The sequence below is a fragment of the Pinus tabuliformis genome, chromosome 3_1 (assembly GCF_031772625.1).
Source record: "Pinus tabuliformis cultivar Carrire ecotype Pingquan chromosome 3_1, CPIR1, whole genome shotgun sequence".
NCBI lineage: Eukaryota > Viridiplantae > Streptophyta > Pinopsida > Pinales > Pinaceae > Pinus > Pinus tabuliformis.
This window is the reverse complement of record NC_142301.1, coordinates 259,609,589-259,629,064: the sequence shown is the minus strand read 5'-3', so window position 1 is coordinate 259,629,064 and position 19,476 is coordinate 259,609,589. Positions and strand designations below refer to the sequence as shown.

Here is a 19,476-nt window from a genome sequence, read left to right as displayed (position 1 = left end):
GATCCGCCATTTTACTGGTCTGGTGGAGGATGTCGACGAGCTGAGGAAGCGGGTGAGGACAAATTCCAGGGGGGAGGGCGATATAAGGGAGAAGAAAGCACAGAGAGGGGGGGGAGCGGAGCAGTACAGGGAGGGGTAGGATGACAGGGGAGCAGAGAGAAGTGAGGGGACACGCTGCTACAGCCAGTGAAGCCACCAGTTAGCAAAAACTTTAAAAAAATTATAAGGAGTTCTGATGTTACCGCAGTCGTAGAGCGAGGGCCGAGCTCCCGATGGCTGAGTGCTGCTTCAAGAAAAAGCCTACGCTTGGAGAAGGCGCCGTCCAGAGCTCTTGCAACACTGATAGATGAAGAAACGATGAGGCCCGAGCTGCGATTTATAAGAGAGAGGAGGTTTCTCGGGTGCATGCACCAGTGTTGGGAGGGTCGACTCTTGAAATGACTGTGATCCCAAGAAAGGATCTTGCAGCGAGCGGTGAGGATACGGAGGTGATGGTCCGATGCGCAGAGCCAGTGAATGGCTGTAGGGAATGATTGAAGATCCATGTCGGGGCAGGGATAGGAGGTGTGATCCACTGCAGGGAAGCGAATTTGATCAGAGATGTACAGATTTGCGCAGTCGAGGAGATAATGCAGAGGGAAAGGGGATTCGATTGTGGGCAAATTTCGAGGAGAGTGATGCCTGAGGTGACTCGAATTCTGAGTAGAGAGGTTGGGATGGGATTGGTTAGGGGATGGCTTTGTCATAAACTGAATCATTTTCTCTCACTTGACCTGTCTGTCTGCTAGTTGCCTTGTTGGCCTGCTCATCTGCTTCTGTGTTGCTGCTCCTTAGGACGTGTTTGAGGGTGGCCCCATTTATTGCTCTGATGTTGTCCATAATCCTGGATTTGATGTTGTTTAAGGCCATTTGTTTGAAATCCCTTCCTGAGACCATAGCAGCTATGATGATAGCTGAGTCGCCTATTATTAGCAGGTTCTGAAGGCCGAGTTTCCTCACTATGGAGGTTCCCAGGAGGAGGCTATATGCCTCAGCCTTGTTGTTGGACATTGTGCCCAATCCCCACTCGTATGTCACGATGGTTTTCCCTTGAAGGTCTTTGATGACGCCTCCTGCGCCTGCTTGACCCGGATTATTTTTTGAGGCCCCGTCGAATTGAAGGGAAGGCCTTTTTTGATTTTGAATCCATTCTCTTATTTCCTCTTTGGTTCCTCTCAACTTCCAATCAGTTTTTTTCTTTCCTGTGCTTACAGTTTTTTGAATCCTTGCTTCATAGCTGAATTTGCTCATCCATTCCATTTCTCTTGGGTCCCCAGGTTCATGGTCTGCTTGGTCTATTCCATTCGCACCAATGGTCTCGGAGATGAGGGCAATTGTTTTTGCAAGGGTGCTGGAGATGCTGGGGTTCTTGTTGTTGAAGATGCTTTTGTTTCTGGCGTTCCAAATTTGCCAGCAAAGGTTTGGGGGAATGCTATTCCACAGCCTTTTAGCCAGGGTCTTGCTTTTTTTGGGATAAGGATATCTATTCTCCCAATTTTTTTGGAGGAGGGTGACCTGATTGGGAAGATCACCAATCATTAGCGGGCTAGTGATGAGCTTCCAGCAGTTTTGAGCGAAGGGGCACTCTAGAAAGAGATGATTGCTATTTTCTTCCGCTGCTCTACATAGGCAGCAGATTGAGGGGCCAAGGATACCCTTCTTCCTTAGATTTTCCGCTGTGAGGATTTTGCTTTTAAGGAGGGTCCAATTGAAGAATTTGACCTTTGGGAGACATTCAGGTTTCCATGCCACTTTGTGAAGAGGCCAGTTGTTTGTTGCTGAGGCGTTTTGGAGGAATTTGTATCCCTCTTTGACAGTGTAGCTGCCACCATTGGGGTCCCAGACATATTTATCCTCAGACATGCTGTTGAGGGGAGCTGAGCCTGTGAGGGTTATCTTAAGATCGGTCCACAAATTCTTTAGATTGTTAGGAAGGGGAAGGGACTTCCAGCCTAGCCATCTGTTTCGATCCCAAGTAGAGATGTCATAAAGGGTCCTGAGATTTTTCCTTTCCATCCACCCATGAAGGGGCCTAAAATTTGGGAGAGCTTCCCTTGCTTCTGTGCCCATTATTCTATCTGTCCAGATGTTGATGTCTCTGCCATTGCCCGGGACTCTTGAGATACAGGCTTTGAAATGAGGAAGAGTTTTTTTAATAAGTTTCCAGACTGGGGTGCTTTGCCTGTCAATGATGATTTCTGAAAGGATGTTGGAGTTGGCCCCATTCAGATATTTCCTTTTGATGACCTCTGTCCACCAGGGTCCTTTTTCGTTGAGAATTCTCCAGATCAGCTTAAAACCCATTGCCATGTTGGTTAATCTTGGAATTCAAATTCCCAGCCCTCCTTTTTCGAAGGGTAAGATGACCTGATCCCACCTTACAAGGCTGAACTTTTTGGAATCCTGCCTTCCTCCTTGCCACAAGAAGCTCCTAATGATTAATTCCATATGCTTATGAATGCTGGCAGGGGCAAGAGTGGTTGCAAACTGGTAAATTGGAAGGGCTGAGAGGATGGCTTTGATAAGAGTTGTTCTTCCAGCCAGGTTAAGCCAGGACACCCCCCAGCTCTGAAGCTTCCCTCTCAGCTTCTCTATTAATTTGACCCAAATTTCAGTTTTGACCTGCTCCTTAGCTAGAGGTAATCCCAGGTACATGAAGTGGGTCCAGTTCCTTTGGGCATGGATGTCCAAGATTGTGGAGATTCTCTGGATAATATGCCTAGGGACGTTCCAGGTGTATATCATGCACTTATTATTATTGAGCTTGCCTCCAGATACTTGAAGGAAGAGCTCAAGCGTTTTCTTGAACCTTCTTGCCATAAGACTGGAAGCTCCTCCTATTAGCAGAGTATCGTCCGCAAAGAGGGAGTGGTTTATCCCCTTGGTTCCCCTCACTATGCTGATACCTGTGATTTCCTTTAGCCTACGACGATTTTCCAGGTGTATACTTAGAGTTTCGGCCATGATGATGTAGAGGAAGGGGGAAAGTGGGCATCCTTGTCTCAAGCCCCTTGAGATTCTGAAAGAGTTACTTGGCCTGCCATTAATGAGAGGGGCTGTCCAGGTGAATGAGATACACTCCATAATCCTGCTGATGAAGATCTCAGAAATGCCGAATTTCCCAAGAACTGCCTTGAGGAATTGGTGGTTGACTCTGTCAAAGGCGTTTGCCATATCTAGTTTAATGATCATACCCTTTTCCTTTCTGTTTATGCTGTTGTGTATTGCCTCCTGAATAAGAATAACATTGTCCGTTATTTGTCTTCTGGGCACAAAGCCTCCTTGGTTCTCAGAGATGAGGGAGGGGAGAAGCTTTTTTAACCTGTTAGCTAATATTTTGATGATGATTTTATAAGAGACATTGCATAAGGAGATTGGGCGAAATCGGTCAAAGGATTGGGGATTGGGATCTTTGGGGATGAGAGCTAAGTAAGATGATTTGACGCTGCTTCCCATTTTGCATTTTGAGAAGAAGTTCTTTGCCATTCTGATGTAATCCTTTTTGATGATTTCCCAATGGTTTCTGTAAAATGCCACAGTGAACCCGTCAGGGCCCGGTGCCTTGTCCTGAGCCATGCTGAAGATTGACCACTCGATTTCCTCTGTCGTGATTTCTTTGTCCAATTCAGTGTTTTGTGCTGCTGATATTTTGTTTTCTATTATGTTAAGGAAATCTGAATGATCGGTGGGTTGAGGATCTGCAGTAAGGAGAGCGCAGAAGTGCCTGGACGCTGCCTCCTTTATTTCCTCTTGCTCTCTGAGTTCGCTTCCCTCGATCATTATTCTCTCTATATGATTCCCTGCCCTCCTTAGCTTAAGATTGTTGTGAAAAAATGAAGTGTTTTTGTCTCCGGCTTTGAGCCAAAGACAGTGAGACTTTTGCCTTTGCTCTTCTTCATCCTTCCTATTCTGCTGATACAGTTCTTTGTACAATTCGTTCTGTTTGGCCTGATCTTCCTCTGTGTACTGCGCTCTTTCTTTTTCCTGGCTCCATTGCTCCAGCTTTGCTTGAAGGCCTGTTCTTTTTTTGCTTTCCTCTGCAGCATAATTTCTTGCCCATTGCTTAATGACAGTCCTGAGAGATTTGAGCTTTGCTTCCCAGATGTAGTGGGGGGAGCCAATTATTTCCTTTTCCCATTGCTCCTTAATCATGTTTTTGAAATCTTCTTTACTGTCCCAAGCCTTGTTATATTTAAAGGGAAGAGGACCCATGTTCTTCCCTTTATCTAGGATCAGAGCCACTGGTTTGTGGTCTGAGATGTATCCTTGGATGATTTTGCTTTGAATACTTGGAAATCTTGCCACTGTTCTTTCTTGGGCGAGGATTCGGTCTAATCTCTCTTTTATATTGTTGGTGCCAGTTCTTTTGTTGGACCAAGTGAATCTCCCGTTTTGCGGAGGTATGTCCACTAAGTTATGAGTTTGTATTATTTCTTCTAATGAGTCTCTTGAAGGATCAGCATAGAAGTTTCCTCCCAGCTTCTCATCAGCATTCCTTATAAGATTTAGATCTCCCCCCAGGAAGATGTTCCTTCCCTGAACAGTCAAGAGATATGAGGTTATTGAATCCCAACATGATGCTTTGTCTCTATAATGATTGGGAGCATAGATGTTGTATATTGAGTATTCTTCTTTCGTGGCTATGTTCTGCATGTCTGATCTTATCCACCATCTGAATGGCTTTTGGTGTTTTAGTTCCCATTTGTTTTTGTCCCATATTGTCCCTATGCCTCCTGAGGCACCAGCTGCACTTATTGCTATACCTGCGTAGCTTCTGCTTTTTTTTATATGATTTTGGAATTCCTGTTCCGTGATTTTGGTCTCCTGGAGAAGGAGAAGGTCTGGATGTTCAGATTTAAGAAGGTCTCGGACTGCATTTGCTTTTAGGGAGGAGCCCATCCCCCTACAATTCCAGGAGACCAAAATCATCATTTACCTTGTTTGTTGTGAGCCCCGCTTTTCTCTTTCATTTTTTCTCCGCTTCCTTTGGTTTTATCAAGGTATGTGTCCATTGGTTGTTGCATTCCGGTAGCCATTTCTTTTGCTGCATTTTCATCCCTAATCTCTTTGTTAGACTTCCTTCCAACTTTTCTGGGGGGATCAGTGGAGAGGTTGTTTTCCTTTGTTTTGTTCCTGGTTAAGATTCTTTCAACTGTTGAGGGGGGGAGGGGTGGGGGGGGAGATAGGGGAAGGGGTTACAGTGGGGCCTCGTGGGGAGGGGGGGGGGATGGGGGGTCCTCTGCGGACAGGGTTTCGAAAGGGTTGGAGGAGGAGGGGAAGGAAGGGCCAGATCCAGAGGGTTGGGAGGGGAGGAAGGGGTTTTCATGGGGGTTCTTTGAGGATGGTCCAGGGGGGGGGTTTGATTTTTTCTTTTTAACGTGCTCCCATGTTTCTTCAGGGGCTTCAACAGTGCCTTCAGATACATTTGCTTTAGATTTACTACACCTATTGGCAAAATGCCCATATTCGTGACATACCTTGCACTTGAAAGGTAGCTGCTCGTAGTCCACTTGCTGTATGTGCGTCCATTGGTCGACCTTGAGTTTGATTGCTTCCGGCAGTCCCTTCCCCAGATCTACTTCGACACATATCCGTGCGCAGGCATGCATGTTCTCCTTCGGTTCAGATCTGTCGATATATTTACCGACAGCGTTCCCTATGGCTTTGACTGACTCGTCCCCCCAGCAATGAAGCGGCAAATGGGGCAGACGAACCCAGACGGGGACAGCGTTGGGGACGTCCATCTCCGGATCGAAGTCTGGGGTCCATCTGTTTAAGTAAAGGCCCCGAGAGTCCATGAAATAAGGGCCGTTTCTGAAGATGAGGTTCCGATCCTCCATTGATTCGAAAAGGAAGGTGTAGAATCCTCTGCTGCAGAACCTGATTGTTATTTTCCCTTGCACCATCGAGTTCCAGTTTCTCTCGACCCATCTCTGAAATGATCGGGGGGAGGGCCACAGTCCCCTGAACTGTCCGACCAGGCCTCGTTCTGCTAAGGCGACTGCTGCTCTCCTCGGGAGGGAAGGAGGAAGCGAGACTTACGGGATTTCATCTAGCTTCTTGATGAACTTAGAAGCTGTGGGGCGGATTCTTCCTGCTGCAGTCTCAGGAATAAGGGAGGCGAACGACTTTTCAAGATCCTCAGGGTCCGGAGGCGGGGGTTCCATTTCGGGCATTGGAGGAGATCGGAGGTCTCAAGAGGAACCGGGGAAGGCCCCGGTGCGAGGGGGGCAGGAGGCCCAGGGACGATGGGGGAGTCAGCAGAAGAAGGGCTCGGGCCTAGCAACGAAGCTGCCAGGCACAGGGGCGCAGGGGAGGTCGGATCAGGGATGCGCGCAGAATGCCAGAGTCTTCAGAGCCGCCATCCAAAATGTTTGATCTCTTTCTTTTATCTCAGGCACAAGGATATTAAAAACACAAGCAATCAAAGATCCAATCATAATTGGCGATTCTGCAATCATTATTGAAGCAATGGTTAATGGAAAAAATCCCAGTAACACTGCTATCAATAGAATATATCAGAGGATTCACCTAAACTTAAAAGGATTGGGGAGGATCAACTTCAAACATGTCTTGAGAGTTTATAATAAAGAGGTTGATATCCTTTCCAATAAGGCCATAGAAAGAGCAGTAGGAAGTGTAAAGGAAAATAATGAAATTTATTGTCTCTCCATCCCATAATCCACAACACTCATCATGATGAAAGAGGAAAGAAAAAATGGGAAAAGGCAAGAAAAAATGGGAAAAAGCATGATAAAAATCAATTAAACAGGGAGAGTATACCAGCATATCACAAAGAAGATTTATTATCAGAGACACTCAAATGCTATCTACAAGAATCTAAGCAAAAAATCAAACAAAATCCAAAAATATCCAAAGTTTGCAAGCCAAGGATCACAAATATCCTCTATGCCTGAGTCGAGACGTTATATGTCATATCATGGTCAAGTGATATGAAATTAATGGTTTCAAAAATCATAGTCGAATGATCACCCTCAGCAACAATACATACATATCAGCAAGCATCAACAGGACCAGTAATTTCAAGGCAAGCTTAAATATCGATGAAGTGAATGATAAAAAGACAGAAGTGTTCAGTTTCTTGTGTCAAGCCAATAGTGAAGTAATCCCATAGTCAAATTCTCTCACTAATTCGGGTATCCTGTCGTTCTGTTGCGATTTCAACAACAACCCCTCAGCTATTCCCAAAATCTGTCATACCAAGAACGCATCAGTTTCATATTACCAGCTCCCTGCTCTTAATAGTTCTTTATGTATCCTTTCTTTGATGCAACAGAGTATTCTCTATTGTCTTAGTATTATCAGGATATACTCCCTACATCATTCTCTTCTTTTGGTCCCTTCATCTCTTTCACCACAACACCCTCATCAATCCATCATTTGCTTCACAACAACGACCTTTCTTTCAGTCACTCATCAATCGCCTCATCTGCTTCACCTCAGTGCCCTCTCTACTAGTCAATCAGTTCTCGAAAAAGTTTTGGTGGATATTTCTCCAAGCAGGCAGTACAACATTTTAACAAATCAAGCCCAGTGTATATCTGGGTCATCAAGGGCATAGTTGGGTATTTGTGAAGCAACAAGCTACAATAGATTGAAATTTCATATCAAGAATAGAGGAGTAGAGCAAAAGAACTTCAGCAAGAGCGCTCTCAAAAAGAACAAAAAAGCTACAAAAAACACAGCCACTCAGAGGATCACAATGGCCTGCAACCCAATAGAAAGAGTTGAAAAGAATGAAAGTTTCCCAACATGCTGGCAAACAAGTTCATGATTGGGAGGTTCAATCAAGCACTCAAGGATCTCAGGGCAGAAATTAAAACTGAGAATGTGTACAAACAGAGAGACATAGACAATCAGAAAGATGAAATAACAGAGCTAAAAGACAAATGCAAGCATCTTGAGGAAACGATTAAATATATCAAGTCAATCAACTAGAGTCTGCAAGGGGAAACCTCCAATAAAGAAAGCAAGAAGCGTCGTCCACAACAAGAGGAATCAGTCCACCAATTTTGGTGAAATAGTTTAAATTCAAATGTATGCAAGTTTATTTTACTTCTAGGACAGTTTGTTAGGCAATACGCCAAGTCAATCAATTAAATCCATAGAAACTTGGTTTCAAGTATAGATGCAGGGACTGTGTTCCCATTTTCAGATCTATACTTGAATCAATTTCCTTCCGAATGTAACAAGAGTTTACTCCTCCCTTTTTTTGCAATATAACCAATACCTGACAATGTTAAAATATATCTATAATGCTTAAAAATAAAACACTATATAATATTTAATATAATACCATATAATATTATATAATATTGAATGCTACTATTCATAACAAAGAGAAAGTAAGACTTTATAAGAGGTAAAAGAAGTTGGATTTATAAAATCATCAAATCTCAAATTATATAAAAACAAGATAGCAAAAAATATTGAAATTTTACTAAATTAAATGGGTAAAAGCATATATAAAGTTTTAACTCCAATTTACATTACTTTAACATTAATATTTTGTTGTTTCACTGAAATGGTTGCATTGATTTTAGTATAGATATTAATTTCTAATATTATTTGATTGATTATATGTGTTGCATTGATTTCAATGTAGATGTTGATTTCTAGTCCTATTTAATTGACTGCACTTGATGCATTGATCTCTATGTAGACATTGATTTCTAATCCCATTTGATTGTTTACACTCGATGCATTGATTCTAGTGTAGATGCCAGTTTTTTTTTGTAAAATGTGACTAGATAGATGAAGTGCACATCTTTCAAAGTAATGAGATTTATTATATGCGTTGATCTTAGAGTATGTACAAAGTAAGTATTGATGATGTACATTGACTTTTGTGTTATAATAATCGTCAACATATATTCATAATAAATAGAATGGACAACAAAGAGCCTAGATCCATCTTAAATAAAAAAAGAACAACAAAGAGCAAGTCATAGAGAGACATGAGAAATGACAGCTGAGGAGGCATTGATTTTTGTGTAAATGTTGATTTCTAATTCTATTTGCACTAAATGCATTGACTTTAGTGTAGATGTTAATTTCTGATTCGATGGAAATAGACAGATGATACACATTGCTTTCAAAGTAATTAGATTAATAATGTCCATTGATTTTAGTGTATGCACAAATTAATTATTGACGACATGCATTAATTTGTTTGTTATAGTAATTATCAGCCTAGATCCATTTTAAATAGAAATGAACAACAAAAAGCATATGTTCATTGTAATCATTATCCTAGATCCATCTTAAATAAAAATGGACAACAAAGATCAAATCAATATAGAAAGGCATAATAAATTATAGTTGAGGGGTGTCAATAAGAAAGGGAGCAGCAAAGAGCAGATCAAAAAATATAGTCACAAAAAATGATAACCGAATAACAACAAGAATAGGTGAAAGAAAAAATTAACTGACAAGTAACATATCAAAGAGAATATCAAAAAGCATATCGACAAAGAATGGCACAAAAAAATGACAATTAAAGAGTGTGAAGATAAAAGAATACAAGAAAATGCATGACAAAGAGGAAATCAACCAAAAAATGGTAATGAAAATGACAACTAAAGAGCATAAATAACAAAATGAATGAAAAATTGAATAACAAAGAGTATATCGACAAAGAAAACAGTATTCAACCAACTCAGGCATAGCACAAGATGCGAAAGAAAATCTTATGAGAAAATATGTTTAAAATATATCTATACCCAAGCTCAACTCGTAACTCTCGTTGATATGAATATTGCACATCAAAAATTCATTATGGAATTTATCAATTAGCTCAAGTTCAAATGTGTCATCTGTGTGAGGAGTCATATGCTAGAGTTAAGGTATTTAATAAAATGGAGGTCCAATGTTCATGAGATATAGAAGATAAAGAACTCATCAAATTAATCTTTGACATATTTAACATATTCAAAATTATTACATTAATCATATGTTTGACAAATTTTGTGTGGCCTCACACGATTGAAACTAACCTAATTTCATCTTAACTCTGGATTTGATCAGATTAATATCGAACATATTTAACATATTTAAAATGACTTTATTTAAAATATTAACTAAATAACTTCCACTTTGGATATTAACTTAAATATACTTAATATTAGACGTATTTAACATATTTAAAATGATCAGATTAATCATATGTTTGACAAATTTTCCATGGACGCACACAACCGAAACTAGCCTAGATCCATCTTAACCCTGGATATATCAAGCACCAAAAGGGATCAAATCTCTCGAAGTGTAAACTTTTCCTCAAGTTTTGCACTAAAAAAAGAGGTTTGCACCTCAAGAAATTTGGTCCCTCTTAATGCTTGATAGACTTGAGGTTAAGATGGATCTAGGTTGGTTTTATTATCAATGAACATTTATTTCCATTTAATACACATTTCATTTAATTTAAATGCCCAAATTTAAAATATTTATTTTGTTATATATGTGTGTGTGTGTTGAATTTTATGGAAGCATTATGTGTAAGAGATTATTAATTGTCCAACATTTCAAGTGGACACTCCATCCTTCATCAAAGACATATGAAGTTGAAAGTGATCCTTTATGTTACCAGAAGGAACACTTTCAACTTTATGTGTCCGTGATGAGGGGTGGAGTGTCCACTCTACACAATGGACATAAAATAATCCCTTAGACAATTTAGTTCAATAAATTCAATTCGTAAAGATCACTTAGTTAGTTTTACATGTATTTGATGAGGGATAGAGTGCACTTGAAACATTATATAAATCAGAATCTCTTACACAATTTATTTCTATTAAATTCAACCTAAACAAATCACTTTCAACTTTATGTGTCCCTAGCAAGGGGTGGATTGTCTATTTAAATTGTTGGATACATAATAATAACTTGTACTATTTTTTCCATAAAATTCAGTATTATGATAACTAAATATGAAAACTTATACACTTAGATATTATCCTTATACTTTAAATTCTAAATCCAAGGATATATATTTTACTATATTTATTATAGATTTGTATTCAACATCATTTTTTTTACTATATGATAAAGGTATTAATTTTAAATGATATCTATTCTATTAGATTTATTAAAAATTTGCCAATATAATTCATTATGTGATTTCTACCAAAAGACATTGCTTAATTCATTATGGATCACATAAGATTGAATACAAAAAATATAATAATATTAACATTTTAACTAGTGGTTAAATTTAAACAGTTGCTTTTTATTTTAGGTTAAAGGGTATATTTTCATCCAACCTTGCCATGATAAAAAAAAATAATAATAAAATAATATATATATATATATATATATATATATATATATTTTAAATGACAAAAAGTAACACATTTCAAAATAAAAATACTCTAAATAAAATATTGGTTTTCCAATTTTTATGAGAACAAAAATAAAAATCATTAATGTCGAGCCCTACTTTTTTTCTTCAAAGGAATTAAAAAGTATTCAAAATGACAATGTAAAGCTTTAAACACAAGGTCATAATCAAACTTTTTTGTGACAACCATATCATAGCGGAGTTGATTTGTGTATCCATATGGTGATTTAGCACATCGTACTAAATTAATATCTTAAGCACATTACAATCATGCTTACCCACAGGTGTCATGTTTGTTGTAACTCTCATTAGGAAAGAATAAATTGTCATAAACTTTGAGGCCTTTATTAAAGAGTGGTAATTCTACCAAAACACTATAAGAGTCATGAAGAGAGACTTCTTGCTTTATAGTGCTTTAGGAACAAGCAAATCTAGTATGATTCCATCCATTTCTTATTATGTAGGCAAAGACCTCTATAGTTTTTAGGATCAATACAAACACAAAGCGAAAGGAAATTACTCATCAAGGCCATCAAATATGTTATTCTTAGTGCAGATATTGATTTTTCAATGCATCTCTTAAACCATGCAAAAATGCATGACATGGTGGATTTAGAACATAATCTCTATTGCATACATCTCATTATAACATGAATTACATTACCTTCTCCATATCTTACATAAGAATCCTCCTGAAGCATAAAAAAATGTTTCCCAAGTTTAAGGTTGTAAAGGATACATCTCATTTTTCTTGGGCTTGCATTAAAGCAAAGGGAAAGAGATATGAGGAGAATTCTCAAATATTCAAAACTTAAATTTCTCACACGAATGCCAATGTTTCTAGAAAGAAGAAGAAGAAAGCAAAGAGTGCGATAGATAAAGATGTACAAATTTGGTGAAAGGAGAATGAACATAGTAAGGAATTAAAGATGCATAAAATTGAAGGAATTGAAGATCACAATTATCACTATTGTAATCCCAATTTTAGGTTTTGGGATATTTACAAGGTTCATTTTGTGCAAGTTCATACATAGACTTAATCAACAACATGCAAGTTATCCCTAAGATTAATAGTGTTTTTTTATCACAAACAAAATCATTAACAAAGTTTTCTGCAAAACAAAGAAAAACTATACATTATGTTTATTATGAAGTTGACCAAACTTTTACAAGATTAATGGATTGTTGAGAGATTTATATTCAAGTGTTAATTATGTGTTTCTTTCCTAAGTATATATTGTCATAATGTGGATGCCATGAACTACATATGAAGTGATTGAGATGCTAACAAATTTCTTAAATATTAAGAAAATATTAGATAGCAATGCCATAACCATATTAGGTTTGTTAATATGTTAGATGCTTTTGGAGAGAGGGAATATTATATGATGGTTTAATGCAAGAAGAACTATGTATCCAACTGTGAAATGTTCATACTAGGTTTGTGTGAGGCTCAATCAAGCTCAAATGCCCTTTAGAATAGTTTTTATCATGATAATTTACTGAAAGGAAAGCACAACTTCTCAAAGGAAAGTAAAGCACAACTTCTCAAAGTTAAAGAGGAATGTTAGCAATTAAAAAGAAGAGCGATATGGGTTAGGAAAGGAGATCATAACAACAAATTTTTCCTTAAGTTCTCCAACCATAGGAGGATCAAAAATATAATTTGGGATATACAAGATGTTGAAGTGTTTCGAACAAGATTTGGAGAAGGTTGTTAAGGCACATTTTTTTCTGGTTTATTTAGTGATCCTTGTGATAATCTAATTCAAGCATAGCTCCAAATTATCCAACATTTTCCTCGGTTGTTCTTGGAGGAAGACTAAGCCTGTATGGTTGGTCCTGTATCCCTGGACAAGATTAAATGTATCCTTAAATCCTTTGCAAAGGATAAGAGCCCTGCTCTTGATGCGTGGACCATTGAATTTTTTCTATAGTTTTTTGACCTGTTTTGGAATGAAATTCTGCAGGTTCTAGAGGAGGCCATGGCTTCAGGGAGGGTGTCTAGAGCAATCAATGCCACTTTCATTTCTCGTATTTTGCAAATGCTCCAAACCTCTCACCTTTAATGACTTTAGGTCGATATCTCTATGTAACTTAATTTACAAGGTCATTGCAAAAGGCATTTCCAACATCTTAAAAAGTTTGTTTTCATCCTTGCTATCTCCTGAACAATTTGGCTTCCTTCCTGGTCATCTGATTGATGATTCTATTGGAACGACACAAGAGGATTTTCACTCCATCAAGACAAAAAAAAAGGTTCTTTGATCCTCAAAATGGAATTGGTCAAAGCACATGATAGAGTGAATTGGAGCTTTCTTAGGCTCCTTCTCCTCCATATCTTTCTGGACTTTAAGATTACATATTGGATCATGGGCTACATTAAATCTGCAAACTTCTCAGTGCTTGTCAATGGAGCCCCATCTGAATTTTTTCTTAGCTCTAGAGGCTTGAGACAGGCTTGCTCCTTATCTCCCACTTTATCTCTGCTAATCATAGAGGGCCTTAGTAGGATGATCATCAAGGCTAAAAGTGATGGTCTCATCAATGAGGTTAAGGTGTCAAAGTATTTATATTTAACTCATCTACTCTTCATGGATGACGTTTTAATTTTTTGGACTAGTTCTACTACTGAATGGGTTCATTTCCACAACATATTTACTACATTTTGCATTGTGACTAGTATGAAAATTAGTAGCCTTAAATCCTCCTTCCTCCATAACAATATTCTGGTTCATACCATCGATTCCATCACTTCTATTCTTCCTTACAAGGTGGTCCCCATTGATCATGGCATTACCTACTTGGTTATTATCTAACAAGTGAATTGGTATCATGTGGAAGATTGGTCCTAGCTCATCAAGAGGATCGAAAACAAAATTAGCAATTAGTGCTATAAGTGGCTTTCCTTAGGTGGTAGGATGAATTTGGTTAAGTTTGTCCCAGAGAGTATATTGGTGTATTGACTAACTCTCGCTAAGATTTTCAAATCAACCATCAGGAATATTCGCCAATACATGTTCAATTTTCTTTGGTCTGACAAGAATATTAGCTCTGGATTTCATTTGGCCAAATGGGACTTACTCTCATAACCCAAGAGCTGTGGGGGATAGGGTTTTAAAAATTTCCATTAATTTGGTCTAGCTCTTGCTATGAGGAGTTTTTGGAAGGTTGTTATAGGTTTAGGTATTTAGAGTTGTATTATTTACTATAAATACTTACATAATAGGTCATTTATGGAATGGTTGAGGTCTTTTAACTTGCAAAAATATTCTTTGGGGTCAATTACCAGGAGGGATTGGGTGGAGGCGTTTCCTTGGATAGTTAAATGGATTTCCTTGAAGGTGGGAAATAGACTCAAGGCTATCCTGAGGAAGGATCCATTTATAGGGGATAATTCTTTCTATTAACTATCGCTGAAACTTATCTCCTCTCTCAATGCTAAGGGAGTTTCTAGGTTGTGTCATGCCTCACTATCTAGATCTCTAGTTGTTAACCATTGTTGTTGGAAAAGTTCAAATGACCTAGGGTTGCAAGGATCCTTGATTGTTGAATGGGATTCTTATATTAAAAATACATTATCAAGTGGGTTTTATTTAAAAAATGAGTAATACTCCATTGTTTGGAGTTGGAACACATCCATTGGTCAGGTCACAACCAAACAATCCTATGACTCCATCTCTGCTTCCTCACTTGATCTAAAGGACATATGGTGGCATAGGAAGACTTGGAAATGGTCTCTATTGCCTAAACTCAGATTCTTTGTATGGCATTACCTGGAAAAACACATCCTCACTTGGGATAATCTTTTATGCAGGGGTTTCACAGGTCCAAATGTATGTTGCTTATGTTTGAGCGGACCAGAACCTGTAGACCACCTTTTCTTGAGTGTGCCTATTCCAATTCTCTTTGGAATGAAATTTTATCATCTATCAATATCCTGGATAATGGTCCTTATTCATCCCTTGAATCTTTTCTTTATTGGTGGGATCTCAAGATGGGTATCTTCAAATCATTACCCGTTTTTTTTAATATGGGACATATGGAAGGTGCGTGTTGGAAACTTAAATAAACTAGGGGGTTGAATCCATTTAGTACATTCATGGTCATTAAATTCTTATTATTTTTTAATGGTTAATTGAACTGTTAAATGAGCAGCATACACCTTATGAACACTAGATTTAATATATAACCAATACCACAAATTTGTTATTGTTGTAATGCAAAGGTAAGCTTCTACTCCCTTATTACATCTAATTTTCTGTAGGCTTCGACCTACAAGATGTTGCTACCTCAATTTCTTTTGCAAGCTTTAACTTGCAAGGAAGATCCAAATCTCATCAATTTTATGCATGCTACAATTCACAGGAGGCTCCTACCTGAACATGCTCCAACCTATTATGTATCAAGCTACAACTTAAAAGGAGACTACAATCCCCTAATACATATAAGAAACAACATGGTGGTTTAATTAGTCTATAACTCTGCATACCTCCATCTATGCCTCTGCTTCTTCTTCTCCTCAAATCTGCGTCACATCAACTCTATATATGTGTTAGGTAGCTAATGAACAACACCTCAATCAACTCTCACATTCTCTAACTCTCTAAAAAAAATATCAACCTTCCAAATTAACACATTTTATAAGAAAACTTTGATGGTTGTTGGTATTCCACACATGAATCTGAAATGACAAGGCTTGTCTCTTGGCATTTCAAGGATTGTCTCTTCATTTCCAAACTTTTTTCAACCTTTGAATATTAAAATACATAAGATGAATTTGAAATATGCATTAATATTCTTCATGCCAATAAACTATATTTCAACATATTCAAATAACATTAATTAATATTCTTCTATAACACATTTTCCATTGCCATAACCTTGCATCATCCCTTTGCCTTAGCCTTGCATAACAACAATCTGTGCAACATAATAATATCTACAACATTTTTTCATCAACAAACAACAAGCGTATGTAATCAACATGGATATGTAAGCAATTACACACCATATGCAAGTAACATAAGAGCTCCAAGACAACTGTGCCATCAATGACACCCTTTGCCATCCTACATTGCTACTCCTTTGCCATCACAATTTCTTCATGCATCAAAATCATGACAACAATGATCAACAATATAACATCATTACAACATAAGCAATATCATAACGACCATATCAATCGCAACATCATAACATATGCATATGCAAGCAACTTCGACTTCTCTGCAATCTTAGCAACCTTTGCACCATAACCAACAACATAGCAATATATGCAATCTCTGTAACTAAAAACAATAAGCAAACAAGTTGCTCTAACAATATGCCAACATACATCAACTAGATTACACAACATCACAAGCATAATAAACTCAACACAAGCTCAACTCTTTCACCTCTGATCAATGTGACCTCTGTAACATATCAAGCATACCTTGTTATCAAACATTAACTGCAACATACATTGTTGCTCATGTTATTCCTTTGCCATCAAAGACAATAATGCCAAAAATGTGAAACAAGTTAATCTTCAAAGATCGGTCTATCAAAGTCTCTGTCATCCTTGCTTAGGTCATAGGTTTTTTTAAGGTTTTCTTGAGACCCCATAAGATCAAGCGGGTTCGTTCTTTCTGTTATTCGTCAAGTCTCCTTTCTTGTCATGTAAGATTTTTCAATGGAGCTTCTCAGGATGGCCTATGTGGCCGGGGTGCTCTCTTACTCCTCCAGGGGGCTCTTTCTTATCATATTTGGTTGAACTTGGGGACTGACACTAATACCAAGGCTAAAATTGTTGCTTGCTGGGTGCTTCTATTTTTTGCTTCTCAAAGTAAAATAGAATCCTTACAGGGATATGGAAATTCTAAATGCGCCATTAATTGGTTAACAAGGAGAAACAATATTCAGGTTTTAGATTTGATCTACCAGAAGGACAAAATATCCAATCTGAGGGAAAACATTCTTTTCCTCTCTTTTCAGTATGTTCACGGAGAATGGAACAACCATGTTGATAGTCTCTCAATGTGGAAGAAGGCTATATCTTTTTCGAAGAAATACATCATAATCAATTATTGAGATGTGGGAGAATCCTCATCTCCATAGGTCAACAATTGTCATTGGAATAACAAAATCCATATTTGTACATCCTAATGGGCTTTCTGTCATCAATATTATCTCTAATCTCTTGGCTATTTTGGGATTTCTAGTTTTGGTCATCCTAACATAACTCTTTTTCTTAGTATATTTTGAACAAAGATCATACTGTTGATGGCAATTGCTTATTTTTCTTAGGCTATATATCTTCTTATGTATATAGTTGATGTTGTAGGTGATTTTGGATATTATGTGTTAAATTTCCTGATATTATGCTCTTTCTGCATTCATGGGAAGAATGAAGTGTCATATAAATAGTGCATTGCGCATGTACCTTGGATATGTATTCCTTTTTTGTTTTAATAGAAAAATACGATATTTTCTTTTTTTGAAAAAACTGAAGAGAGCTAGATAACTTGATTTCTTTGGATTTAGTGGATGTCTATTGTTTACTCTTTAAAATTGTCATTCAACCACACATTTGTAGTGGATCTTGTTAATGAATTTGTAATGCCATTACATATTACAACCATAACTCATCACTGATTCTTTTAGTTTTTTGTAAAGCTAAGTGTAGAGGCAAAGATAACAAAGGAAATGACAATATGACGATGAAGAGATTTGAACACATTAAATATGAATATTAAAAATCATACCAATTATCATATCAACAAAGGTAAACAAATGTACTTTAACGTATGGGTTTAGGCATCAAAGCTTCTCTTGGAAGTTCACATTAAGTGACACTTAAAATAATGGATATACCAATATAGTAATAGAATTCTCTAAATATGAATTTATTATGAGTTTATGTTGTGGAAAGATACACCATATCAAATAATATATAGAATATAGATCGTTATAATCTTTAGAAGCCAAAAGAATGTAACAAATATCAAATCTTAAATCGTTTTTATGATTCACATCTATTCTCATATAATATGAAAGACACAATGCTTATTGAGCATCAAAAAATTAGAAGAATTACAAACCACCGAGTTATTGAAATTGTAATCTTTCTTAATTTTATAATATTTTATTTTCTTTCCATTGAAAGTAATTTAAATTTACAATTTTTTTGGAATCTTTCTTGTAGAGGTAGTGTTTGAATCGTGTTTTTGATAGTGGAAATGGATTCAACACCATCAAAAACGTCTAGAACACCTAAAATTTTGAAGTTTAACAACTATAACTTGGATTTACAAAATTCTCTGGACAACTTGTTCACCTCATTAGATTTCTCAATTTTTAATATGACAAACGTTAAAATACCATTTCATTTCATTATTTTAAAATACTAATTTTAAAATTATGAAATGTAAAAAATCCAAAAAATAAATGACGAGCTCTTTCGCCACTATGTGCGTTTTTGTTAAAAAAAAGAAAGGACTCTACGAACCTAACACTCAAATTTATTCGTGCGAATTCTGAATTCTGGAACCGAAGATTTCTGGGGCAAACATATACCTACTGTACCCTAAGGTGAGTTCTACAAACACTAGCACATCCAATCTACTGTATCAGTTTATATTTTGTCAATTGAAAACTCAATGCATCCGATCTACCCTATCAGTTTATATTTGTCAATTGAAAACTCTGTATTGTTGTGGGGTTTTTCCCCTTCCAGTAATAGAGAAGAACTCGCGTTTTATCGTGGAACCTCAATTATAATAACTATTTGAGAATTGAACCGGTGATCTTGTGGCAGCAAAAACATTACTTTTGTTAGTAGTCCAAATCCGGATGGAATTTGAAATTCATTAGAGGGGCTACTGTATGAATTACAGTCTACATTTTTAAATATAATAAATATTTTACTGAAAGTCGAATGAGTCATTTATATATGTCTTTTGGATATCAGAGTGCCTATGATGGCTTTTGATGTGGCACTTCCCTTCTCTTTGTTACCACATGAGATCTACACGGTGACAACTGAGATTGTGTAATGATGAAAATTTAACATCCCAAGCCATGGTGAAAACATG

General features: G+C 37.3%; 2 protein-coding genes across 2 annotated transcripts in view; one reads left to right on the top strand and one right to left on the bottom strand.

Moving 5' to 3' along the window:
- Nucleotides 1-726: 726 nt before the first annotated feature.
- On the bottom strand, nt 727-1,299 carry LOC149186788 (uncharacterized). The gene has a single exon (XM_089409453.1). The coding sequence runs from the start codon at nt 1,297-1,299 to the stop codon at nt 727-729; it is 573 nt and encodes a 190-aa protein (XP_089265579.1).
- Nucleotides 1,300-18,825: 17,526 nt separating this feature from the next.
- ECH2 (enoyl-CoA hydratase 2) overlaps nt 18,826-19,476 on the top strand; it is a 355,360-nt gene continuing 354,709 nt past the window's right edge. Inside the window, exon 1 of the mRNA XM_089411132.1 lies at nt 18,826-18,973. The gene's annotated coding sequence lies outside the window, so the exon portion shown is untranslated. The remainder of the gene's footprint in view (nt 18,974-19,476) is intronic.